The 26440-nt window shown below is 34.5% G+C and overlaps 4 protein-coding genes and 1 long non-coding RNA gene across 8 annotated transcripts; 3 read left to right on the plus strand and 2 right to left on the minus strand.

Moving 5' to 3' along the window:
- Positions 1 to 2603: 2603 nt before the first annotated feature.
- LOC105108393 (uncharacterized) lies at positions 2604 to 5200 on the plus strand. Its single transcript, XM_011002687.1, has 5 exons — positions 2604 to 3429; positions 3562 to 3673; positions 4159 to 4240; positions 4741 to 4792; positions 4912 to 5200. Exons 1-5 carry the CDS (start codon positions 3016 to 3018, stop codon positions 5047 to 5049), a joined length of 798 nt encoding a protein of 265 aa, XP_011000989.1. The 5' UTR covers positions 2604 to 3015; the 3' UTR covers positions 5050 to 5200.
- Positions 5201 to 7135: 1935 nt separating this feature from the next.
- On the plus strand, positions 7136 to 13476 carry LOC105108394 (probable beta-1,3-galactosyltransferase 20). Of its 2 annotated transcripts, XM_011002690.1 has the most exons (8): positions 7136 to 7329; positions 7670 to 8601; positions 9588 to 9820; positions 10247 to 10537; positions 11314 to 11442; positions 11576 to 11749; positions 12678 to 12785; positions 12926 to 13476. In XM_011002690.1, the coding sequence occupies exons 2-8, from the start codon at positions 7689 to 7691 to the stop codon at positions 13130 to 13132; spliced, it is 2055 nt and encodes a 684-aa protein (XP_011000992.1). In that variant the 5' UTR covers positions 7136 to 7329; positions 7670 to 7688; the 3' UTR covers positions 13133 to 13476. The 2 variants fall into 2 exon arrangements, with proteins under 2 accessions (XP_011000992.1, XP_011000990.1); XM_011002688.1 differs by having other exon boundaries at positions 7136 to 8601.
- A 1211-nt stretch (positions 13477 to 14687) lies between these two features.
- Positions 14688 to 15354, minus strand: LOC105108395 (uncharacterized). The gene is made up of 2 exons (XR_839060.1): positions 14847 to 15354; positions 14688 to 14797 (listed from the first exon to the last, which is right to left on the minus strand). It is a non-coding gene; the product is annotated as an uncharacterized LOC105108395 (long non-coding RNA).
- A 483-nt stretch (positions 15355 to 15837) lies between these two features.
- LOC105108396 (SWIB complex BAF60b domain-containing protein) lies at positions 15838 to 19158 on the minus strand. 3 transcript variants are annotated; one of them, XM_011002693.1, is made up of 6 exons: positions 18451 to 19158; positions 17895 to 18006; positions 17622 to 17793; positions 17334 to 17521; positions 16936 to 17080; positions 15838 to 16230 (listed from the first exon to the last, which is right to left on the minus strand). In XM_011002693.1, exons 1-5 carry the CDS (start codon positions 19014 to 19016, stop codon positions 16955 to 16957), a joined length of 1164 nt encoding a protein of 387 aa, XP_011000995.1. In that variant the 5' UTR covers positions 19017 to 19158; the 3' UTR covers positions 15838 to 16230; positions 16936 to 16954. The 3 variants fall into 3 exon arrangements, with proteins under 3 accessions (XP_011000995.1, XP_011000993.1, XP_011000994.1); XM_011002691.1 differs by having other exon boundaries at positions 17895 to 18009; XM_011002692.1 differs by lacking the exon at positions 15838 to 16230 and adding an exon at positions 16264 to 16594 and having other exon boundaries at positions 17895 to 18009.
- A 3275-nt stretch (positions 19159 to 22433) lies between these two features.
- Positions 22434 to 24876, plus strand: LOC105108397 (uncharacterized). Its single transcript, XM_011002694.1, has 3 exons — positions 22434 to 22661; positions 23990 to 24211; positions 24300 to 24876. The coding sequence occupies exons 1-3, from the start codon at positions 22485 to 22487 to the stop codon at positions 24519 to 24521; spliced, it is 621 nt and encodes a 206-aa protein (XP_011000996.1). The 5' UTR covers positions 22434 to 22484; the 3' UTR covers positions 24522 to 24876.
- Positions 24877 to 26440: the final 1564 nt, after the last annotated feature.

Genomic DNA, 26440 nt, shown 5'->3' on the forward strand with positions numbered 1-26440 from the left:
ATGGTATTGTATTACAAAAAAAAATTAAAATTTTTTTATTTAATAATATATTAAAATATTTTTTTAATTTAAAAAAATTAACATGAACATATCAAAATAATAAAAAATATATATTAAAAAGATATATGTTTTTTTGCATCTAATTCATTTTAAAAAAACACCTAAAAATATCAAATTTAATAATTTTTCCCATCAAATTTATTTTTAAAAAAGCACCCACAATAAAAAAAAAAAAAAAAAAAAAACCACTCACTAAAGCTGCTTGATTCATGACTTGCTATCGGATAATAAGAATTAAGTCAAAGGGTGATCCTTTTTATATATCATTTTTAAGGATTGAGGTTCGAAGAAGGGCGTAAATTTTTCTCTGGCAGTCTATTAGATGTTTCCAGTGGCCATACTACTAAACTAGTCCCTCCCTGAGCACAAAACTGAACTTGCTGAGTTTAACAGCAGTAATTGGAGTTTGTTCAAAACCGAGGAAAATCCTGTCATGGTTGAAGCGTCCCTAGAGTTCAAAACATAAGCACCTGGATTGCGAAAGGAAAAGCAAAAAGGGACTAGCCTGTTAAGTTGCATAACATGAGAGCCAGCACATCTTCTCTGGTAGACTCGTAATGGTTTCAATTGATTCGATTCGATTCGGCTGGTGCTGTGTGTTGTTTGAGTGCGTATCAAGGCTTAATTTTCTGATTCGGCTAACAAAGCAAAAGTGTTTCAGCGTAGTTTGCTTTCACTTCAGCAGGCTGGATGTGTATTCTGTAAAAGAAGTATTGAAACTTCTAGCCATCTTTTCATTCAATGTGTTATTGCTTGGAAGTTATGGATGGAATTCCTAGCTTGGTGGGGTATTAGTGGGTGCGTCCCAAAAAACTGCTGATGATATGTGATAGTAATGATCTACAATGGTGCAAGGCAAATTTCAGAAACATTCACGGCAACTTCTCTTTACTTGTATTGTTTGGGGTCTGTGGCTTCATCGGAATGATGTAATCTTTAATGATGCTACTCCAGATCTTATGGTTGAGGATTGATAGAAACACTTTTGCTTACACCGGAATATTGGATCTAGGATCGAACTCTGGAATAACAGAATTCTCATAGCTGACTTTCACCATGCATCTTTTCTTTTGCCTGGTCTTCATTCCCTTTTTTAGGTTGCAGCAGCCTTAGTTTTATGGCTTCTTCTTTTTTATCCTGTTTCTGTTTTTTTCTACTTCTTTGACTGTCTTCTTATTGGCTAAAGTTAATAAAATCTAGAATATTATCTTTTTCTCGATGGGGAGAGTTTTCTCTAATGACGTTCAAGTTCGAATCCGCTGGGAATCATAAGCATCATGTTAAAGTAGCTGTTGTAGTATCAGCTTAAAATCCCAAATCAATTAGCAAGTATAAAAATATAAAAAAATAAATGCAATCAATCTCACAAAGATTATGTACAAAATTTAGGTAATTTAATAACTTATGTCTTATTTTTATAGACAAGACAATCAAAGAAAAAAAATATTATGAGAAAGTAAAAAATACAAGATAAAATTATTCTTCCATCCAAAATCCCAAATTAAATAACCCAAAGTTGACTGCTAATTGCAAACGCTAATCCGAATACTTAATTACGTATGGTTTACTGCAAGGTATAATTCTTGGGATCATGCAGAATTCTTACCTGTTCACCTGCCTCTATCAGAATTTCACCATTTTTCAAATTAGTCAGGGGCTTCAAAAATATGTAGTTATAACCCTCGACTCTCTGAAGCAGCTTAATCACAGACCGCAATTCCCATGAATCCTTCATGGACCAAATGTAAGGGTCATCAACTTTTGAAAGATAGAAGGCTGATATCAATTCATAAAGCATACTTATATCCATGTGAATTCACTCATTGTAAATCAAAATAGACTGTAGTATCTCCTTGAACTCTTCTGTGCTCATGTCATATGAGACCATCAAATACCACCCCGTCCTTCCGATCATGCTAGTTAGCTTTCTGGATAAGAAAATCATTGGCGAGCCAAATAGCAGCTTTGTAACTAAGATGGAATAATAATACCCCGATCCAATGTCCTTCCACCCATCAGCTTTCAAAGAGTAGACTCTAGCCTCACGTTCATGTGAGTCGATGTCAAGGAAAGGCTTATCATATATATGAACACATCTTATGACCTTGTAATCATCTTCTTCTTGAAGATAACCAAACCCCTACAAGGGGAAAGAGTTCTCAACTGTGGCGATATTGAAACCCTAGAATGGGAGTAATTTGAAAACCCCAATAGAGGGATTCAAGAGAAAGATATCTCGATAGCACTTTTGGTCCGAAATGCAAAGTATGCCGTTGCATGAACCAGAAATTTCTACGTTTTCTATGCTTAATGAAAGAGGCAATGACAGCCTTCTTGCCTTGCTCCATCCTTCATCTTCAACACAATAAAGCTTGGAGTCAAGCTACAGGACAAGATTTGGGTTCTTCAAATTTGCTATTTGGATGCTACTTAACAAATTCTAGACTGCCAAGGAATATTGCCAACATTGACTCGACAGGCAGTTTGAGCAAAAATGTCAGTAATGATAAATCACTAGGAATGTTAGATGACATTTCAGTGAATGTATAGTTGCTGGTGGATTCTGCTGAGCTTGGTGCACTCATTTTTGGCTATAGGCATATATGTTGTCAGATTAGTTGTGTGCTAAGGATGGGAGAAGATGGGAGTAGCTATGAACAAAGAAGGAGGGCTCAATGGCCATACTTCCATTAATGAAAGATATCTGAGTATATTCCGATCTACAATTTTCTTGAGAAGATAAGGAACCTCCTTAGATTACTTCTCGAAGCAATTGAAAGTATTGCTTCAAATTCTTTTCTTGCAATGAAAACCCCAAAAAACAAAGAATTCTTTTCTTGCATGTTACTTAACCTTTCTTTATTCCAAAGGTTCTTCAAAATAATTCTATATCCTCAAAACTTATGTTTATGATGCATCCCACATGCTTATGATCTTCATTCCTTCAACATTCCAATGGCCATTGTCTCTTTCTCCACCTTGTTAAATGGAACTAGCCTATTCGTCTCAAATTCACCTCCAAAACTCATCCCACAAGCAAGGAATTCCTACAGTACTCCTACTACTAATCATAAAAATATACGTACAAGAATTTGTTGTGTTGCAAAATGTCATCCACAATTCATGCACCAACCTTTGATTGAAACTAGCTTCTCTTCAAGGCATAGAGGCTTATTGCCACTAGTGCCATCCAATGCTAAGACATCATCAGGATCGGGAGAGGAAGACAACCCAGCTGTAGAAACAGTTCTCAAGCTTTACAGAGCAATCAAGAACAAAAATATCAGGGACTTGTCTGATATAATTGGTGATGAATGCCGATGTGTTTGCAATTTCTTCTCCTTCTTCCAACCCTTCCAAGGGAAACAGGCATGCCCATTAAGTTTCCAACTTGCTAAATACTTTTACCTAGAGTTGTAGCATCACACAAATGATATAATATATATATATATATATATATATATATATATATATCTAATCCCTTTTGTTTTCCTTTTGCAGCAAGTGTTGGATTTCTTCAAACTTCTGATCAAATTCTTGGGAAACAATTTTGAATTTGTCGTGCAACCTACCTTCCATGATGGACTGAATGTTGGTGTAGCTTGGAGACTAAGTATATGCCACTGCCTTCTCTCTCTTTGTTGATTTTTTGGGAAAACTTCATTAACACCCCCAATGTTTTACCTCTTCTCAATATTGTCATCCTAAACCGATTAATTTTATGAATTCTTCATTCAAAACCTTTTAGAAATTAAGCAATGCTTCCTTTCCGTAGCCAAAACACTTTCAGAAAACACCTGGGTATCCTAGCATGGGAGGGAAACATTGTTTAATTCAAATAAGTTTGGGATGAAATTAAGAACCAAATAATACGTTAGGGACACCAATGAGGTTCTTCCTCTTCTTTTTTCCTTGATAATTAGGAGGGCTCCAAGTGGAGACTTGGGGAGGGGACAAAGTACACAACCAACTATAGCAAGTTGGCTCTATATGTTGTCATTGCCATCTCTTCACAGGGAAATTATCACAGTTTTGAGGAGTTGCAAGGGAAGCTTTTCTTGCCATTTTTTTTTTATGTTTGGCTAATTTATTTTGTAGACTGGAGCAAGACACATGTGCCTCTCGGAAAGGGTTTCAGCTTCTACATTCTCCAAGTATACCAAGGGAGGATCATCATAAGGTGTGTGAAAACATCCCCACAAGATTATCCATTAACCTCAAATCTTAAAAAAGAGAAACACCCCTTTAATATAGTATATAAATTAATCACTTAGTTATTATATTTAAGATAGAAAAACGAAAGATAAAAAAGACAAGGAAGATATGTCTCGTTGTATTTTTTTTATTTAAAAATATAAAAATTCATTCTCAAACTATTTTAGCTATATATGTATTCATTTCATGTCCTCTTCAACTATTCATTCTTTTTTTGTCTTTGTATTTTCTATTACTGGATAATATTCTAAAGCTACTTAAAATATGAAGTTTTAATGGATGATTTTGTACATAATTATGACAAATTATTATATGGACAGAACCAATAGTATTGAAAAAATCTGACCACTAGCTTTGGCAATGATAATGGCTGGATTTACTGTATATTACATGAGCTAATTAATATTGATGATGCATGAGCTTTCCATTTGTCCATCTCATGAATGACAGGAGTATATATTACAGGAATGTGGAGATGTTCATGGAACCACTTCTTCATGTTGAGCCTTTTAGACTGGTAATTTGCAATCCCGATTTTCTTATTCACTGAATCCGGTGCAAATCAGAAGTAAGGGAAGGATACTGATCATGACTCCTTCTGGCATATGATAGACACCCTTTTTCTTTCTTTTGCAGAAAATGATGGGATTCGCCATGAGCATTGTGGAAAAGATGAGCTCCTGTAAGTTGTCCAGAGACAAGGTGAAGAAAGCTGTGCTTGTTCTGGTTTTGCTTGCTGTCATCTTGATCTTCTTAATGCCAGGGATGTATTAGGCAGCATAAACCATGTAAGATGCAATCAAGCATCTCCTGTTTCAGTTAGTACTGTACCATGTGGTAGTGTGCCCGAAGATGCTCAAAAGTTCCGTATGAGATTTGACTAGATTAATTCTAAAATAATTAAAAATAAAATAAAATTACAGCATATTAGATTCAAAAACACAAAGGCCTAGAGACATGTGAAACCACCTCGGAAACCAGGTCCTAAACCAAATAGATCCACGGCACAAAAGCCATATTTTATACATTAATTTAATGAAAAACGGGAATGTCCAAGGTATAATAATAATTTAAAACAAAAAAAACATTTTAATGAACAAGTGGGATGTGCTTCCCAATAAGTGGGGTGGAATTCCAAGCAGAAACAAAAGCGGAAGCAAGGTCACTTCCATTAAAAAAAAAAACAAAAAAAAAAAAAAAACAGAGGGAGGGGGGCAAATAGGGTTCCATAGAACTATATTAAGTACTCTCTTAATAAATTCGTCTTTATTTATTAGGAGTTTTATATGAAAGGTAATATTGTAGGTCCAATTCCAATTCCATTGGACAGTGTAATTTTCATGTCCTTTTCTTTTATAGATCTTGTCTGGGGCTATAGTTGAAATAGTTTTTCATTAAATTTTGATTTTTTTTTGTTATAAATTAATGTTTTTTTAGTGTTTTGAATTATTTTGATGGGTTAATGTTAAGAATAAATTTGTAAAACTAAAAAAATATTATTTTAATATATTTATAAAAAAATTTAAAAAATAACTTTTATCATATTCTCAAACAAAACCTTAATTTAATACAAAGTATAGTTGATGTAGAGTTACATTTTAAAAGTATTAATAACATATTGATAAATCTTTTTTGTTAATATGTTTTTAACATCATGATATATTTTATAGTTGCAGTTTGAAAATATAAATTTAAAATAAGTTATAAATTATAGTTTTTTAGTTAATATTTCAAAAAAAAAGTAGGACCATGTAAAATCATAATATTTTTTTGATTAACTATATACTTTAAAATTTATAATTAAATAAAAACTCACATCACCCCACATTACATCATAAAAATAAATAAAGCTACAAGTATTTGAAAATATTTTTACTTTTAGATATGTTTTAAAAGTGTTTTAAACTTAAAAAAATATAAAAATGTTATTTTCACATATTTTTAATTAAAAAATATTTTAAAAAACAATTAACTACAAATCACAATAATTTCATGGGTTAATCATATTTTTCCCTTTTCATTTCAATTTTATTTCTCTCTCTCTAAACTGTGACCAATTCGATACAAAAATAATTTATTTTGATATGAAATTTATATATTTAAGACCTCATCCTTAGTTCTTAAGATGGATAGTGTATTCACAAGACTTGATAACTACCTTCATACTTCGTTTTTAAGATGGATAACTATCTTAATAAGTAGGCATTAAACACCGATGATTCTCTTTTGTAAAAAGTAAATCAACCTTTAATTAATTTTTTTAATAAGAAGAAAATATATGTGGGTCCATGCGCGCAAAAATTCAATGCCCAGTCAAGATATGATCAAGTTTTTGTCAAGAATTCAAAATAACAATGAAATGTGAAATGCTGCATAAATCCTTAATTAATCTCGTAATCTTGATATCATAATCTAATATTTTATTTTCATGTAATTTATTATTTTTATTTACTACCATAAAAAAAAATAAAAAAATTATTTAAAATTATAAAAAAAACAAATGAGAAAGATTTAAGGAATGCAGTTTTACCGGAATTGACTTGAATTAATGAGATTGTTTTATAGTTATTTTATCCAATAAATATCAACTCATTCATAACTTGATATGTATATTACTTAAATAATAAATCCTTTTGTAAATATTCAAAACGGATTTTAATATTTAAAGTTTATACCAGGTAAATAATAAATAAAATATAAATAAAATAAAATCTGATCCATGAATTAAATCATCATTATCAACCATATAAAAAATGTTGTAACTCGACTTGACTCCAACAAGTAAAAATTTGAACGATTTGTAATTTCATACTTTTCCAGTAATTAATTTCTTTTGTTGCCGTGTTGTTAATAACGCACCCCCATACACACGTTATAGATTGCAAACTCCCCACCAAACTGTATCTCCCCCTCCCTCCCTCTCTCTGCCATTTCCTTTTCGAAGCCTGCATTCACATTTGGTCTCGGTTTCTTTGATCAATCAAGTAATCTCTTTCCATCTCCTTAAAAAAAGAATCTCTAACTTTGAGGGTTTTGTTCGATTCTGATCTCAAGGTACAGTTTTCAAGATTTTGGTTTTCTTTTTGTAAACTTTTGGTTTTCTGGCTTCTTTGATGGATTTCTGAAATGGGTCTTGGAGATTTTTGGATTCTCCGTTGAATTTGGTGCAAAGGATCTATTTTTTAGAAGATTTTGAGCTTTTTTAGTTTATTTAGCGTATTTTGGAATCTGGGTTTTTTGGTGGTGGTTTAGAGAAATTGGTACATTAGGATTTTTTTTTATATAGTTTTGCTCATTTTAGAAAGTTTTAAGCATGTTCTGTTTTTTTATGATGATTTAGAGAAATGGGAGGTTTTTGGGTTTTATAGAGTGTTTTTTTTTCCTGGCATTGTAGCTTCTTGGGTGGGAATAAGATGAAGAGGTTAAAGAATGAACCTTCTAGTACTAGGAGGTGCAAGCTGTCGCATTTGTTGTTGGTTATAGGAGCATTGTACTTGGTGTTTTTAGCATTCAAGTTTCGACATTTTTTAGAGATTGCAGCAATGGTGAGTGGGGGTGATAGTTATGTTGGATTGGATTCGTTTTCCATGGTAAAAGATGTTGAAGATTCTGATTTAAGCAAATCGTTTTTTAGTTCGGTTTATAAGGATACGTTTCACCGGAAATTAGAAGATAATCGAAACCAAAACGCACCGATGATGCCCAGTAAGGAACCTTTGGAAGAGGAGAAAAGAGGGGGGACTAAAACTATAAAACCAATTCAGTATCCTTATGGCCGAATAACAGGAGAATTTATGAGGCGAAGGAATGCAACTAGGAATTTTTCACCATTTGAGAGAATGGCAGATGAGGCTTGGCTGCTTGGATTAAAGGCATGGGAAGAAGTGGAAAATTATGATGGGAAGGAGATTGGACAGGGTTCTTTATACGATGGGAAGATTGAGTCATGTCCTTTGTGGGTATCCATGAGTGGCGAGGAGTTGGCTGGAGGGGAAAAGTTGATGCTTCTTCCATGTGGTTTAGCAGCAGGGTCATCCATAACCATTGTGGGAACACCCCATCATGCACACCAGGAGTATGTACCCCAGCTTACAAGGTTGAGGAATGGTGATGGCACTGTTATGATTTCACAGTTCGTGATTGAGTTGCAGGGGTTGAAGTCAGTGGAGGGGGAGGATCCACCAAAGATTCTACATTTAAATCCTCGATTGAGGGGAGATTGGAGTCGGCATCCTGTCATTGAGCATAATACCTGCTATAGGATGCAATGGGGGACAGCTCAAAGGTGTGATGGTTTGCCATCCAAGAAAGATGAGGACATGCTGGGTAAGAGCTACCTTGTTTTTTAATAGTGTTGGTTAACTCATTTTCCTTGTTTGCTTATGTATGCTAGGTCAAATGCAACTTGGAAAGATGATTACTTAATGTATACTTCTATTAAAGAAAGAAATTGCTTACATTGAGGGGACTCAAGTCCCTAGAATTGATGTTTTGTTAGACATTCTCTATACTTTTCTTCACATAAGTTGTGTGAGGTGAAAGAGATGTGATTGCCTTCCTAAATCTTTCTAGACAATTCAGTTAGTGCTAGGGGCAAAAGTGAAAACTGCATATAGCCCTAGTTCAGATTAAAATTTTGTGTTGGTGACCATTTACATTAGGTTGGTACTCGACCATTGACCCCTTGATTTTATGCTAGGATGCTGGTAAGATCCTATCTAGTTATGCTGTAGTTTCTACTTCGATAGTACATGGTTTTTAGTTAATATATAGTCAAAGAAATGTCTCAACTGAGATGCAATATTCAGATCTAACTATTATCGTTGTTTGCTTACCCTGTTTTCTTATTAGCACCATGACATTGTTTATGATATTGATGCCAATTTCTGCACCACCTTTCCTTTTCATGTAGAAAATGATGCACTTGCCAGAGTTTATATTTTAGCACTTTGCAGATGGATTCTAGCGTTCCTATGGTTAACTTGTTAATGAATGTGAACTAGATTTGAAAAGTAGGTTTAGAGTATCATTAAGCTTAGATTAATTTCCTCATGGGTGTAAATGACATAAAGGTAGGTCAGAGTTGGTGAAGAGTTTTTGCTGGTCTGGTTTGTGTTAAAATGTATAATTTCTGAAGCATTTGTCTTTATTGTCATACTTACCTAATAGTTGTTGAAGTTCTTAATTGTTCAGCTTCCTTGTTAATAACCAAATTTAAGCCCGCACCCTGAAGTTCTTTGTGAATTTTGATTCTCCTTACTCTATTTTAGAAAATTGAATTGTATAATTTTTCTAATGCATGTATTCGGCAGTTGATGAACATTTGAGATGTGAGAAATGGATGCGGGATGATAATGTAGACTCAAAAGAATCCAAGACAACCTCATGGTTTAAGAGATTTATAGGGCGTGAACAGAAACCTGAAGTGACCTGGCCATTTCCTTTCGTGGAGGGAAAATTGTTTGTCCTGACCTTGCGTGCTGGTGTTGATGGATACCATATTAGTGTTGGGGGGCGGCATGTGACCTCATTTCCATATCGTCCGGTAAGTTGATATAGATGAGAAAAAAGTGATTATTATACCCTTTGACAGTTCTTTCTGTTTCTCCAACTCAAATGGTGAACCTTGGCCTTGTGGATTTGGAAAATAATATTTGCATATATGATGCACAATCGGCTTTCTAGCTGTTCTATCCAACCCACTTGGGAGAAATAGCACTTTCAAAATATTTGTGACATTGACATTTTTTTATGAAGATTTCCATGAACTAACCTTATCCCTGTTTATCATCTTTTTAAGGTTTCCCTTTTCTTGATTCCCTTTGCTTTCCCACTGGATTTCTTCATTATAGTCCCTGTAGATTTTTCAGTGCATAATCTTAATAGTTGTGTTTGTTAGAGTAGTAGTATGTTTTGTTCAATTATATAATAAGCTCAAAATATTTCCTACAACGTTTTTCCGTGGCTTTAGGGATTTACCCTTGAAGATGCAACGGGATTAGCAATCAAAGGAAACATGGATGTTCATTCAATTTTTGCCACTTCTCTACCCAGATCACATCCAAGCTTCTCTCCTCAAAGAGTATTGGAAATGTCAGAAAAGTGGAAAGCTCATCCTTTACCAAAGAGGCCAATTCAAGTTTTTATTGGAATTCTATCAGCTACGAATCACTTTGCAGAACGCATGGCAGTTAGAAAAACTTGGATGCAATCATCAGCAATCAAGTCATCAAATGTAGTTGCTCGTTTTTTTGTTGCACTGGTAAGATCTCCACATGTATTTCTTAACCCTCAATTTTATTTGTTTTTTAAGTAGCAATGTTTAATTGTATCAACAGTCACTCAATTATTCCCTGATTTGAGAAACATACTTCAATTATTGAATCTTTATGTATTCTTTCATCTTGTTTGCAAGTTTACCAAAGTCTTTTTATCCACCTTCTGTTTCTTTCTGCTAACATTATCCTTAAACAATGCCATTCTAAAAGGTGACGCTCTAGTTGTTGTATGGCCACATCAAAAAAAGTTAATGGAAATTTGGATCAAAGGACTGCAATAAAAATTTCAAAGAAATTGAAATTGCATTAAATGATTTGAAATTGAGGAATTTAGGTTGAGTAATAGTTGATGGTCCACTGACACAATTAACAGCCTTACCCCACCTTTTTTTGTTGATGATTTAAGTGCTTGATATAATTTTACAAGTCCAGAGAGCTTGGATGCAAGGATCTATCTTTATCATTGCCCTAGATATTTTGTGTTGAAATATAAACAAGAAAATACAATGAAGAGCAAGAAAAACAATATTCATGTACATGGGAGCATTGTGAATATGCAAGAGTGTTTGTGTGTCTTTCATTGTCAAATTATTTAATCTACTTAATGTAATATTGTGCATTCTGTAAGATGGACCATTGTTTTGGAACAGAGGAAGCAGAACTATGGTTATTTTCTATTCTTTTTTTCTTTTTTTCCATCCATCTGTTATGTAGAATTTATACTCTACTTTATCTTTGTACCTGTTCATGAAAACCACAGAATCCACGGAAGGAGGTGAATGCAGTGCTAAAAAAAGAGGCAGCATACTTTGGTGATATTGTGATTTTGCCATTTATGGATCGATATGAGCTCGTGGTTCTTAAAACTATCGCTATTTGTGAGTTTGGGGTAAGTATATGATTCATTCAGTTGGCATTTTTCATTGAATCTTTTAAATAGGATCTTTGAGAACTAGTAATTGTGTATTTATTTATATCTCCCGAATATATTTTTTTAACACATCTGAATATATTTCATGCAGGTTCAGAATGTTTCTGCCGCGTTCATTATGAAATGTGATGATGATACATTTGTTAGGGTTGACACTGTCTTGAAAGAAATTGACCGTACCTCTCCCTCCAAGTCACTTTATATGGGCAATCTCAATCTATTACATCGTCCTCTAAGAAATGGCAAATGGGCAGTTACATTTGAGGCATGTCATGTGAATTCCAATTTCTTAAAATCTCTGGCAGCAGTATCTTTGCTTATATTAATTCAATTGTCTTGTTCTTTTTTCCCTTGAAAAACAAACTAAAATGTTATAATATATGGAGAAGGGGGAACAAAGGCAAATTATTAAATCTCTACATAATATACTTCTTAACAATCTCTTCTGCGAGATCATATAACCTGAACATTCAGAAAAAGAAATGAAAGAATTTTTAATTGCTTATATGGTACACCATCCTCTGTTTTACTAGAAACAACCTTGGTGATACTGATCATGGCGCTTTTGAATTACTTGACTGAGTTACCATATGAATTAACCGGCTTCTTTCTCATTAAAGGAGCATTATTGGAAATACTATCTACATTCTTGCATTATTTGCAAGAGTTGCCTACCTTTGTCTTCCTTTTTACCCTTCTCCTTTACAATTTTTTACCGCATTGATATTCATGGAATGGAATGGGTATAGGTTCAGAAACTTGTTTGAGGCATAGAATGGCAGAAGACAGCTTTGAGAAGGCTGTTTGTGCTTCTTGGTTAGAGTTGATAAAGGTTTTTTTTTTAATTTTCTGGTAGTTAAAGAATTCAAACATCATCCCTAATCTGCTACCAGAGTCATCCTTAAACTTGGTTCTTTTTTATGATTTTGGTACGTCAGGTCTTAGGGACCATGTTCTAGTTAAGCTCCTTTCATGAATCAGATAGTCCTGAACATACGATACATATTGTTGCTTTGACTGGGAGTGTAAAATGGAAAAGAAACTAGTATTCTAGATGTGGTTCGCAATGTTCCTGCTCTTAATGAATTCAAAATTTTGATTTTTCTGTGTTTCTGGATGAGTACGACATGAATGATATAATTGTTTTTCTATGTTCACTTCTTTCATTTGAAGGTTATTGCCTATTGTAACAGGAATGGCCTGAAGCAGTATACCCTCCTTATGCTAATGGACCTGGATATGTAATTTCTACTGATATTGCTAAATTTATCATCGCTCAACATGGCAAACAAAGCCTCAGGGTTAGTAATACTACAATCTTATTTAATACTTTTTTTTCTGTCGGAGGATGTTCTCCCTTCCTCTCCTTTTCTTTTAGCAATTCTTTGACAGCTATCTTTCCAATCAGCCTGTATTGTAAAATATGTTAATTTCATTGCAGCTCTTCAAAATGGAAGATGTTAGTATGGGAATGTGGGTTGAACAATTCAACAGCTCCACCCCTGTCCAGTACTCCCACAACTGGAAATTCTGTCAATATGGATGCATGGAGAACTATTATACTGCACATTATCAATCCCCAAGGCAGATGATCTGTCTATGGGACAAGTTGGCGAGAGGTCGGGCTCAATGTTGCAACTTCAGATGACATATTTTATCAGATGTCTCCGAGGAGCCTTTGGATGATGGTGGCAGCTTTATTACACTGGTCGACACATGTTCATATTCTTGTCCTTATTTTATGCTTGGAGCCTCTGGTCAGGTCACCTTCGCCGATTTTGTTCGTTGAAGTGGGCTCTAGAGAGGGCTGTTTTTTAATTGCAGCCTTTGATTTTTGAAGAACAGACATTTCATCTTGTAATTGAAATGGCTCCTAGCCAAGGCCAAAACATCTCGGCTTGAACTAGAAGCTGGAGAAATTGTATATACCCTATCTTTCTATTACAATTATCGATTCTGTTGGTGCTGAAGTGAGAAAATCCTTTCGACTCATTACATGCTTCTGTTGCAAATATAGGTTGGAAAATTTGCATAAAATTGTATATTGCTAGTCATTCTTCAGTGTAATAATTCCTTTAAGGTTTTGTTTATAAAGGTTTAGCTTGCGCTATATGCGCTTGTGTGGTGTGTTGTGGGTGGAGAAGCTGAAAAATCTGTCAGCTTCTCCATCCCCAACACACAAGCGCATATATAGCGAGCAAGCTAAACCTTTATAAAACATAACCTTAAAGGAATTATTACACTGAGGAATGAATAGAAACTTCATCATTTAATATTCAACACCTCCTTGATTTCGAATTTGCTTTAAAATTTATTTTAGTTTTCTTTCTATAGCTTAGGGTTACTGTATTTTTAAATAAATATCTTTAGGTTTGATTTGTGCTTAGTTTAATTTATATCTGCTTTTATAAACATTTATTTTTATAATCATTTAATTAAGTGAAAAATAATATTTCTAAAAAAAGTTCTAAGCTTGGTGAAGTTCATTACTTGAATTATAAATTTAATTAGTTAAATCATGAAATTTGAATAGATTTAAAATATTAAAAAAAATTATAATTTTAATATTAAAAAAAATTAGAATGATTATTTTTTTTTCAAGTTAAATCATGCTTTTAAAATCTTCAAGTAGATTTGGTTATATTGAGATTACTTTTAAAATTGTTCGTTGAGCTGAATTTAATAATAATATCAAGATAGGTTTTTATGGCATAAATATTTTCTTTTACAATCATAATATTTTTTATTCAAGTGGCGCCGTGCACACTAGAAAAAAGTAAAAGAGTTGTGGATAATGTGATTAAAGGAAAGGAGAAAGAGCGCTTGGAAGGAATTTCATGTTTGAATTCCCTTGTTCAACCTGATGATAATGACAGAATTGTTATCAGTCAGCAACCACCGAAAGAGCAAAAGAAGGCTATGAAAAGGATGAGGTATTGCTTGACCTTGCTTTACTTGGACTCTTAGAATTGATGATTGTATTGCGAAATGCTTGCTCTTTTTAGTGGATGCACTATTTATGATAAGAATTTGAAACTTTAGAAAGTGTTTTGTTGCCATAGATAGTGAAGATAAAAGATATGTATTAAAAAGTAGAAATTCAATTTAAAATTATCTCATAAACAACTCTTTTTTTTCATTTGTTTCTATCTCTTCAACTGAACACCTAGAAAAACAGGTGTTGTGATTCATATAGCAAGTTATTGTATCAGGGATAATCCACTCAAAAACATTTTCATGGGAGTTTTGAGACTATAACGTGCTGCAGCACGGTTGTCTAGCACTTACATTTACTTCTCTTCAAGACGGACCACTTTAGTTGCATACATAGGAAGAGACATGTGGAAGGTCAGATCACAAACACCATCATTTTTGCTTCTCTGCAACTTTCCTCGAGGTTCTGCTATCAATGGTTTAACGCGGTATGTAGCTAGCTGGGAGCTTGCTCTGAATCTGGTGTACTCTGTAATGGCTAAGGTCTATTTACAAACGACTTCTCAAGCCCTGTTGCTCAGCCTGGTTCTTGAACTTTTACACCGTGTAGTAGCTCTACTTGGTGGGTGTCAATACCACCACCTGGGCACCTTTGAATCCAAACTAGATGACAATCTCTTATCATGGTCTTACAGAATTGAAAACCTGAGAAACCGGCACGAAAGACAAAATGTCTGAATCACCGCACTCTGCAGCGAAACCACTCGACAGCTTTCCTATCTTTGCGTCAGGTATTTGTTTCTTGGTCTAGATAATAGTTATTAGAACCCATCCAGAACTTATCAAGAAATGGGTTCAGGTCGCGGGTCAATTTTAAAGCCACTCGCTTGTATGTTTTTATTAAAATCATAGTGTTTTGTTATTTTTTATGTATAAACCCGACTTTTTTATCCAGTTCGACTAAAAACCTGAACCTGAAACTGATTTAAGTAAAAAGGATTCGAGTCCTACATTAATCGACCAAGCCAGGTTTAATGATCCGGCATATCTTTCACGTGCATTCAGTTCTTAGTTCAACTCCTGAATTTCACCAAATTAGGCTGCTCATTATTATACAGTGTCGGATGCTTGACCGACGCCACTCCTATGATACAAGTTATGATGATCAAAATCAAAATTCTCTGCTTTGGACTTTCCTCCAGTTCCAGTGTTAAGTGAAATTTCAACGAGGGAAAAGTTTGTCCTCCAGCTGCGTTCACCTTAACAGTTACCTCTGCTCTGTCGTTTCGGAGGAAACATCCAAAGCTGAATAAATTTACTCGTGAATGAGAACAAATAAATAGCGACATGATTTCGATCTGTCAGAAGGTGTAGAACACATGACTCCATGTAAATAATTCCAAGCAGACCACAAAGAAAAGAGGGAACAAAGCCAGTTGCAGTATGTAAACAACAGCCTATATGACAGGATACACATATTGGTCTTTCTCAAGTTAATAAGATTTTACAATTTGACTGTGGTTTCCTTCATTCTACAATGAGGGGGTTAGGCATTGGGAAGTCAAACTGACAACAAAATTAGCAAGAAAGCCCTACTACATCCAGGCTATGGCAGCATAACTACAAAGATAACCCCTGCCATTGACCGTTGTTACATTTTCATTCTGATCATAGTAGAGTAAATCACCATGTCATCTAATCACAGTAATTCACAAAGGACATGAAAAAAAAATAAACGAACAATAAACTAAACAAGGTTCTTCACTATCTGTTCTACTATCAGAAGTGAGCAGTGGTCATTGTTCCATGCACCTGCAAGTAACAAGAAAGGGGAAAAAGAACTTAAGGTTACTTGTTGGTATACATCAAATTGCAAGCAAATTAATCAGAGCATATTAGGAGCAGAAAAGATAGCAGGCACACGTGAAGTCTTAAACCCAATGGATGACAGAGTCCATAAACGTACATAATTCAAAAGGAAGCGTCAACACATAAAGGGAAGCAAAAGGGATTCAGGAACAACAGAAATTCTAAAGCTAAACTACTCGGATGATGATTTACAACTAAGCAGCAGGGTGATCAAATCACACCTGGAGGGAGATCATTAACAGGAAGAAAGTTACACTAGAAGAAACCTGTACTTTGACTACCAAGGGGCTATGGTTTGGTCCGGAACCTGACATGATATTTAAGTTGTCAGATCAAAGGACAGAATAGAAAACACCACGTGGAAAAATGAACTTTTTGAGAATTTTACAAGATTTAAAAAGGCTTGATATCATGAGACGGATAGTTTGATGAAGAAAACCAGCTCAACTCTCAGGAAAAGACCAAAAAATGCATTAAAATAACTCCGTATTATATACCCAGTCAAAAATAAAAAGAGAAGGGACTCACATCCATCATTGAGAAATCGAACATGTATACAAGAAGTTTTATAATCAGTTTTTTGTTTTCCCACCAAATCACAAGCACAGAAACCACAAGGCAATATGGGAGCTTGTTGAACATACTAACCAGTCATCACCACAGAACATCATGACCTTTTGAATAAATGATGACGTGCTAACACCTCTCCTACCCCCACAGCAGATATGCTTTCACATCCAAGAAGATCACGAAGCTTTGTATCGCATTGTATCACCATTGAATTTAACGGATCCTAAAAACACATGAAAACCATTGAACTTTTACATTAAAGTTAATTTATCTATAAAACAACTGTGTTTAGACATCGATGCACTACAAATAAGGTTTATTGGACAAAAAAGGCAGTGTATAATAACAGAGAGAGTTATACAAGAGGTATATGCTGGAAAATTAGTTGAGGGAAAGGGATGTAGTAGACTTTATGTGCTCCCAATATGGAAAGTCATGTGTAGGGAAAGGGATGAATATATAAACTCATCACCCACCTCCAACTGTTTTAGCTTTATGTACTCCCAAACACGTCTGGATGCTTCTGTTTGGGTCATTTCCCTCTCAGTAGTCCCCAAAAACTCAGCAAGTCCTTCAGATATTACCACAAGAGATGCAGCAGGTTCTTTATTTTCAGTTGTGGTCTCAACATCCACCTTCGCTCGCTTGGCTTGACCAGATTCCTCTGTGCAAATATTCACAAGAACAAAAAAATAAATTTAATCTTCTCAAAGCCACCACAGAGCAACAAAAATATGCTTCACTGTAATGATCACAATACATACTTGATGGTTGAAGTGGGATGATATGTTTAGCTAGCAGCTTATTCATCTTAAACATATCAGTGCAGTCAGTCTCAAAAACCACGCGTAAAGCATCATCACAAATTATCTTCCTCTTGTTACTTGGATCCTGGAGGTTGGTTTTCCTTATGTATTTCCACAATTGCTTCACAATCTGAACACACACACAATGCACAATTCTTAGAAACAATAATCACTCCATAAACAGCGCAGCTGCTCAACCAAGCTAAGAGACGAGCCAGGTCAACAGCATACCTCAGTCCTTGGCAAGGCTGGCTCCCCAACAACGGCCTGAAGTTCAGGTGAAACACCACACACTTTGTTTAACCCACCAGGTCCACCTCTTCTTTTGGATCCAACTGGAGTACTGCTGCAAAGTAGTAAAATTCAAACACCATTCAATCTCCATAAACAGCCCCAACAGATTCAAGCTCCAATCAAACAAAATCACCAACGGCCCAAATCTTCACGCTATCATCAACTTAAAAAACCCTTTCACACTAACCATGAGCTAACAAATGCCCAAATTTTGGATTTTTCAATTTAGCAAAAAAATAGCATTAAACCTTCAACTGGGTCACTCTTTTAACCATTGAAAGTGATAGTTACTAATATTTTTTTAACCCTCTCTGTCTTTTAGTAACTATAAAGAATTCGACTATATAACAAAACTTACCAATTAAAAATAAATGGAAACTATAAACCGTAAAGTTTGAAAAAAAAAATGCAACAAGTAAACCCCTAAACACCTAAAATTGAGCCCTAAAAAAAAACTAGAATCGAGAAATAACAAAAAGTCCTAAGCTTTTACCTCTCTTTAGCCACTTCATGTGGAACATCCCCAACATTTTGCACATGCTGCGTCTGCCTCTGCTGCTGCTGAACTTGCAACTGAGGTGGCGCCGCTGGTGGAGCCACCACAGCTTGCGGCTGCCTAAAGTTAAGGTCCTGGGGAAAAACCTGGTGCTGTTGGTGCTGCTGAGGATGCTGGTGAGGGTGGTGGTGAGGGTGAAGGGCAAAATGGGAAGGGTGAAATTGTTGTTGTTGAAATTGGAGGGCAAAATGGTCTTTTGGGGTCAAATGAAGAGTTTGTCCTTGTTGGAATTGAAAAGCTTGCTGTGATGGAGGTGGTGGTGGTGGTTGTGGCGCCAGTTGTGGATGCGCGGTGACGGTTACGGAGGCGGAGGCGGTGGTGGTAGGGTGGGGGCGGAGGAGCAGATTAATTTGGTCACGAATAAAAGCAGCTTTGTGTGATAAATCTAACCCTAATTTAGCTTCAAGTTGCTGTACGACACCGTTTAATGAAGTAACGGTGCTAGGGTCGGATTGCCGCAGCACCGTCTCTACTCCTTTGGCTATTTCCTGGTCTGTCACCATGGCTTGGCTACCTCTCTTTCTTCACATATATTTTTAACGGAAAAAACGGACACAAACGGTAACTCTATGTGTCTTTGTCTCTCTAAACAATTCTCTCTCTAGAAAAATTCTCTGTGTTTCTTTCTCTCTCTACGTTCTCTCAGTCTCTCTCTTTATAATTTTTCGAAAGGACGGAAATGACCTCTCGTGTTTTTAACCCGAAAAGACGGTTTGCCCTGTGTAACCGCGGGGTGGGTGGGCGAAGGGGGGCAGGGTAGAGTGGGTATTTGGGGAAGTCCACTGTTTCTTGAAGTTCTAAGCTGTCATTTTGGGTGTTTGAAATGACGCTTTGGGGTTGAGGCCGGGGCTTGTGGGGGTGGCACGGGGAGGCGGCAGGTGTGGAGGGTAAAATGGGAAGATTTGTGGGAGTTTTATTTTGCTTTAAAATTGAAAAAGGAAGAGATAAGAAAGATAGTGGATAATTGAAGATGTAATTGACAATGGGAAATGAGATAATAAAGGAGGTTGAACCATCGTTATTACAGCAGTTAGATATTCAAATAAATATTTTAAAAAAATAATAATATCTTTTTAATTTTTAAAATTTATTTTTAATACTAGTATATCAAAATAATTTAAAGAAACCCAACAAAATTAAAGCAAAGAAAAAAATATAAAATTTTATTTTTTAAAAAATACTCATAAGAAATAAGAATAAATATACTTTTAGATTTGAATCATGGGTTAGTTTTTGGCAAAAACTCATGTAATGGTATGAATGAATTCACGGGGTTAATTCTAACAAATAAAAAAAAATATTAAAAAATTATATATTAAATCAACCTCAATTTTTTTTTTTTGTCCCCGAGCAAAGGATGGATTCACATAACCATTAAATAAATAAAAAATTCCTAATAAAATAAATATAAAATTATAAATACATTAAATTTATTCTTAAATGACTAGAAATAAATTTATGTATATGTGTAGCATTCATTTCAAATATTTTTCTTTGGTTATTAGAAAGATAAAATTGAGAGGGGCTAAAAAGGCCAGTTGAAGAATGAGGGCAGACAATTTCACAAAATTAGTTAATGTGCTTGGTGATGATGATTTGTTGAGAAATGAGCAAGGGTATTTTGGTAATCGAGAATTGAGTTTGGAATTAGGATGATGGAAAGTTTGATAAGAATTTAGTGGGGTGGGTCAACAACAAGAGAATGTTGATAAAGACTAAAAGAGAACCAAATTAGTGTCTTCTTCAACCAGATAACTAGCGTAGCTATTAATATATTTCGAGTTGTTTTTTAAATATGTTTTATTTAAAAATATATTAAAAAAATATTTTTTTAAAAATTATATTTAATATCAATGTATTAAAATATTTAAAAATACTAAAAAATATTAATTTAAAATAAAAAAATAAAAAAATTTAATTTTTTTAAAATGCAAGAACAAATATGACCAAATTATCTCTTACGGTAACCATTGTTTTTAAGCTTACGATTGACCCATTATCTAAGTAACATGGACTCAGGTTTTAATAAAGATACAGGTTTCAATAAACTATAGAAAAAGACTCAATGTGGTGGAATCGATGAAAAATTTATATTATCTTGTGATCACGTTAAACCTGGGAAAACTTGATAAAAATTCATTGATTTTTAATTTTTTTATTTTCTTATAAAATAAAATAAAATAATTAATTTAAATTAAATCAGGCCTATTTACCTAACATGGCATGTGCTCGACAACAACATCACTTTTGATCAAGGTGTAAGAAATAATTTAGTCGTGGTGCGCGTAAGCTGGTCCGAATATTCATGTTAATCTAAAAAAAAAAAAAAGTATTGCCTTGTTTATCTTGCTCTTCTTTTTTAGGAAATCACCATAATTTTCATACCAGCCAAGAATGAAAAAGAATGCGGGTTGCTCCATCAACGATTAGCATAGATTATTTATTTTTATTAAAATAGTGTTGTTTTACTTTTAAAAAATTATAAAGGTAGACTTATTGAGTTTGATTGGGTCACAAGCAATCCCAACTAGATTTTATTAAATCAATTTATTTATTTTTTTAATTCAACCAAACCATGAAGATTTCCTTACGAATCTAAGTGCATGCCATTGGACTTATAGAGAAAATTACAAAAAAAGAAAATAATATTAGAAAAAGGGGGGACATGAATTGTGATGTTTGTGTGTCACAATCATATCTTTGCGACTAAAAGAAGCAATTATGTAACATCACAAGTGTAGAAGTTGTCAAAGTGTGATGAAAAGGCTATTTATATTGGCAACATAAATGGACAAAGGGAGGATTTGGGCTCTTTTTACAGGGTTTGAATATATTTTTTTACACACAAGACAAAGACAAAACGAAGGAAACAAACAAACAGAAGATAAATTAAGAGCATGCGATGTAATGATGTAGACTCCTGTCACCTTTTTCCTCCTGTTGCCTGAACTTTGAGCAAAGCCTGTCTGTGGTCCCTGTTCTTCAATATATATATATATAGTTGGGAAACACAGCCGCTGCAACACACAGGCATAAAATTAATTAAAGGAAAGCCATTGAAGAAACCCTGCTCGATGCTATCTAGATAGAGTGAGGTTGTTGAGTAGCCATTGAATGCCAGCCGTTGTAAAACCTTAAGCTGTCTATTAACTTTGCTCAAGAAAATTATTTTTAGTGATTAAAAAAATACAAAATGTGAAATAGAAACACACGAGTATCGCTGATCTTGAATATGTAATAATAGTCATGTTTTTAAAAATTAAACCTTATTTTTTTTTAATAAAAAACCACACACAATGTGAGAGCACGGGCATACATGCAAATATATGTGTGTTGATTCCATTTGAGGTGTGCGTAAGTGTATGCACATACATACATATGCATATGTGTATATGTATTGATGTGTGTATATATATATATATATTCGAGTAAGTTTATATATATTTTAAATAATATTTTAAAACTTTAAAGTTAATAGCTAAATAAACTTCAGATAATCTTAAAATTTATATATTATTTTTTTAGTTAATAAGCAAGGTTGTTGGAGTTGGTTATCAACATTGGTTTTTTTTGACATCTTTTGTATTGCAGTTGAATAATATTTTTTTGATTTTGATTTTTTAAAATTTAATTTAATAGTTTTTTAGTTTTTATGTTTTGATACATTAATATTAAAAATAAAAAATATTATTTAATATATTTTTAAATAAAAAAACTTAAAAAACACTATACATTACGGAAACCCAAAGACTAACTTCTGGTGGTAAGAAAGTCAGACATGAGAAAAGCGATGGAAAACAAGAAAATTATTGAGCTAAAAAAAATTTGAAATTAGTTCAAAGCCCCAAGGACATATTGTCCTAAAAATTTCTAACGGGCTTACCAATTTGCATACCCAAGCCCATGTTCTCTTCAGCTCTATCAACTACATGTCTCTCAAGCTGGAGGCAGAAGGGTAACACACCACCACCATGGCACAAGTTCTTCACATAAACCCTCTACGTTCCTCAACCCGACCCGAATCAAACGGTACCCTATTCCTCAGCCAGACCCAGAAGCAAGATGTGAAGCACAGCTGGACCTCTTTGCAGAGAGAATTCAAGTGTAATGGCAAGTTTACTTGCCTTTTCTCAGGCGGTGGCAGAGAGGTACAGAAAAAAAGTTTGCTCCTATATGATTTTTTTATCACTTTCTTGGATATATTGTTTCTGATTTTTGTCTCTTTGGATGCGAATTAAGGAAAATTTTATCAGCTAGTGATAAAGATTGAAGCTTTAAGGTTTTTGTTTTGGAAATTAAAAACCCATGTTTGGGTTTTGAGTTGATTGAAAGCTGTCGTTTTAAATGGTGGATATGGACTGTGATAATTGGATTTAAGGGGCTTCTGAGCTTGCAAGTGAATAACTTGTCCGCTTAATTATGGAAGATGAGGGTTAGGATGTTGTTTGCTTGTCAAATTGTAGAGTTTATGAAGTGTTTTATTTAGTTGGAATGGAGTGAGGGTTGGTTGTTTGAATGGGATATGGTTTTTAATGTCAGATGTTTACTGATTAAACTGTGATTCTTGTAAAGATTTTGAATGCTTGGGTGTTAAAATGATCTTTCGATTGTTAGTTATTAGCCTAACCATTGTGTGCGTTTGTATCCTAGTTACGAGTGATTGAGTTCCAACAAAGTGAAATATTTAATATGGCTATAATGTGAACGTGTTTATGTTAGTTGCCATGCCAACTAGAATTACCATTATCATATTACGGACCTCAAGCTTCTTGACCAACTAGTAGGATAATCGGTAATGTATTTGATAGTTATGCTAGGCCTTTGTTTTTGTAAATGTGGTAATTTGAATAGCTTATTCTGCAATTCATGTGGAGGATTCTCGTTGCTTAACTCTAGAAGCCAAGGCGATTCAAGCTGTTGTACTAAGCCACCAGTCCTCTTACCCTTTCTCCCATATTTGAAGATGGTTTTGATCACTGAACTGGACCTTCAGCATCAACAACTTTATGACATCGTGATGTCTTAGAACTTTAAATTCACTAATGGTCCGTTTGGTTGTACAAAAGGGTAGCCTGGTGCAGGAGGCTTCTGCTTTGTGTTTCTGGTTATGTGAAGGTTTCACGTTTTCTTGTGCATTGACTTGCATGGTGTCCATTAATCTTGGTGATTGCCTGTCCTATCAAACCAACGGTCATAACCAGGTCTAGATGATGGAAACATGGCTAATGAAAATTGTTGGAAATGGCTTTCTCAGTTTTGATGAAAAACTGAGATATATGCAAGGGAGTGTTGTAATCCAACTGTTTAGAGGCTTTCAACTCCAGTCTTTTGACATGCCTTGGAATTTAGATATTGTTGAACTCTGTATTTGTTATGCTATACGGTGACCTGTCATAGGGTGGGATAAAAAGAATAGGAGAGCTCAAGATTAAATTTGTTTGCAGGTGTGATTAGGCTGTCTTATTTGTGGCTGCAGGAACAAGCAAAGAAAGCTTTAGAAAGTGCTCTTGGTGGAAAGAAAGATGAATTTGAAAAATGGAACAAGGAAATTAAGAGGAGGGAGGAAGCAGGTGGAGGGGGAGATTCTGGTGGAGGAGGTTGGTTTGGATGGGGTGGACGATTTGGCTGGTCCAATGGTGACAATTTTTGGCCAGAAGCACAGCAAACAAGTCTTGCTGTCCTGGGTATTATTGCCATGGTTAGGTTTTCCCTTCACAATTCTTGGAATGCTGTGTTTAATTAATTGCTCTCTCCCAATTTCTTATGATGTTATATTACATGTACAGTATCTCATAATTGCAAAAGGTGATTTGATCCTTGCTGTCATGGTCAATCCTTTGCTATACACTTTGCGAGGGACAAGAAATGGGCTAACTTTTATATCATCAAAAATGTTGAGAAAGGCATCTCCAGATGATCCTGCTGATTTTGCTGGTGCGTCAAAGAATGGTGTTTATGTTGAAGTTTCAGCTAAAGAGAGTGTTAAAAGAAAATGGGGAAGCAATTGATAAGTTATCTCAGGCTTGAGCATTGTTTCATCCCTCCACTTGATGCTGGTGCATCTACAATTGTATTGGACAACTGAATCACGGATTCTTGAGAACGCAATTTTAAATTGTGAAGACTACCGAGCCTGGCTGCATGGTCAGCCACTAGAGTTGGGGACGTGCTTCCATCTTTTTGGGGGCAATTTGTATTTGAAATCTAGTTTGTCTTCTCCCTGTAACATCAAGGTCACGGGTTATTTGAACATCAAATGGAAAGAGAATTGATCCATATTTTGTCAGTAACATCCAAGTCTACTCTTCTGTAAGATGCATCATTTATCATCACTAGATAATACATTAATTTTGATTTTGAGTAGACTTGTTTTGATTCATTTCAAATTTATATCAGGCAAATTGGATGGACTTAGTTGGCAGAGAAGGATCCGATAAACACAAAGCAAGGTGGAGCAAAAGCCATTTAACGCTCCAAATTTAGGTTTTTTTCATTTGAACTGCATAATCTTCCATTTCCCCATTTTAGTTACTACTGCGCATACTTGCCTGGAGTAATGAGGAATCAAGTAATACAGAGATTGAAGAGGGGATTTAGAAGGTGAATAACTCACTTCCAGTCTGCTCTACCATTACCCTATAAATGCAGCTAGAGATGACTCTAGGGTCCAAGGTCCTGCAATATGAAAAATACAAGATTTCCAATCTTAGCATAGAAATGAGGGAATGGATAATTAATTTAAAATAAAGAAATAAAATTTCATAATCAATCTTATATATACATATAAAATTATGTGAAAAGTTGTATTTGCTTACAATTGTATGCATGACTTGGAAGAAGGTCTGATTTCAATACCCGTCCCTTAATATAGGTTAAAAAGCCAACATAAATGATTTTATTAGCTTTGATAAAAGGAAAGCTGATTCTTGAGAATCCCTTGTATGGTCATGTTAGCAGAAGAAAAACTGCAAATTCATAAGTAAAAATTATAAAATCTAATCTAATTTATCATAACTGATTCATGTTGATTAATTGTATTATAAAATATATATAAAAAATCATAGGCTTATCAAATTATTCATTGAACCATGAAAAAAACTCAACAAATAACAAACAAATCCACTATTTATTTTACATGGAATGCTATAGATATTGCAATAAAAACAAGATATGTATGTATATCTACTGATGAGAAGAGCCAAGATACTTTAATTTCTTATGTTCTTGTAGACATTATCAGATATGCTATTTATCATATATGTCGAGAAATATGGAAAGAAAGAAAAAATGTAAAACCTAGAAAGGAATTATAGGAATTCCCACTTTGAGAAATTGGACAAAAACAAAAACAAAATAAAATTTTGTTTTTTTTTCGAGTGATCCAATGGCACCATTTTCTTATTATTATTCAGATATTATCTGAATAAATCTACTAAGAAAATCTCACCATCCATACATTACAAAATAGCTTCACGAGTGTTATATTTCCCAAGAAATCTATCTTCTTGTTTGCGAAAAAGAATCCAAGATGATTCTTGCTGTTATAAAATTCTCGTGTATATGAAATTTCTCGCTTCCAGTCTGCTGTACAGCACACCCTATAAATGCTGCCAGAGATGACTCTACTGATTTACTGTGGTTTTATCATCTCCCGAAGGAAACGACGATGAATTATCTTGGAGCTGAGGACCAGGTTCGGTAAATGGCAAATTTGGCCACCATCTGCGGTGGTTGCTGATGTTGACATTGGGAAGATATCTCTGCCTTCCTTTGTGGTTTGTGTGGTAAATTGTCAGCGTGAAAACTGGTTCTTGGCTCCATCGGCACAAGGGATAAGGTACAAGCAAACAGTCCAAAATTGCCAAGGATTCCATGAAGGTGGTAAGAAGTTTAAGCTGAGGTTCATGCATCTGCTGACCATTCCTCC

This window comes from Populus euphratica, unplaced genomic scaffold, assembly GCF_000495115.2.
Source record: "Populus euphratica unplaced genomic scaffold, PopEup_1.0 scaffold187.1, whole genome shotgun sequence".
Lineage (NCBI taxonomy): Eukaryota > Viridiplantae > Streptophyta > Magnoliopsida > Malpighiales > Salicaceae > Populus > Populus euphratica.

Excerpts from the sequence above, each read along its gene's own strand:
- LOC105108393 (XM_011002687.1), top strand. The coding sequence starts at position 3,016 with ATGGCCATTGTCTCTTTCTCCACCTTGTTAAATGGAACTAGCCTATTC. Across the intron at positions 3,674-4,158 it reads TGGTGTAGCTTGGAGACTAA|ACTGGAGCAAGACACATGTG; the intron begins GTATATGCCACT and ends TTTATTTTGTAG. Across the intron at positions 4,793-4,911 it reads ATGTTGAGCCTTTTAGACTG|AAAATGATGGGATTCGCCAT; the intron begins GTAATTTGCAAT and ends TTTCTTTTGCAG.
- LOC105108394 (XM_011002688.1), top strand. The coding sequence starts at position 7,689 with ATGAAGAGGTTAAAGAATGAACCTTCTAGTACTAGGAGGTGCAAGCTG. Across the intron at positions 10,538-11,313 it reads CTCGTTTTTTTGTTGCACTG|AATCCACGGAAGGAGGTGAA; the intron begins GTAAGATCTCCA and ends TGAAAACCACAG. Across the intron at positions 12,786-12,925 it reads ATGGCAAACAAAGCCTCAGG|CTCTTCAAAATGGAAGATGT; the intron begins GTTAGTAATACT and ends ATTTCATTGCAG.
- LOC105108396 (XM_011002691.1), bottom strand. The coding sequence starts at position 19,016 with ATGGTGACAGACCAGGAAATAGCCAAAGGAGTAGAGACGGTGCTGCGG. Across the intron at positions 18,010-18,450 it reads CATGAAGTGGCTAAAGAGAG|CAGTACTCCAGTTGGATCCA; the intron begins GTAAAAGCTTAG and ends ACTACTTTGCAG. Across the intron at positions 17,081-17,333 it reads TAAAGCTAAAACAGTTGGAG|GATCCGTTAAATTCAATGGT; the intron begins GTGGGTGATGAG and ends ATGTGTTTTTAG.
- LOC105108397 (XM_011002694.1), top strand. The coding sequence starts at position 22,485 with ATGGCACAAGTTCTTCACATAAACCCTCTACGTTCCTCAACCCGACCC. Across the intron at positions 22,662-23,989 it reads TCTCAGGCGGTGGCAGAGAG|GAACAAGCAAAGAAAGCTTT; the intron begins GTACAGAAAAAA and ends TTGTGGCTGCAG. Across the intron at positions 24,212-24,299 it reads TCCTGGGTATTATTGCCATG|TATCTCATAATTGCAAAAGG; the intron begins GTTAGGTTTTCC and ends TTACATGTACAG.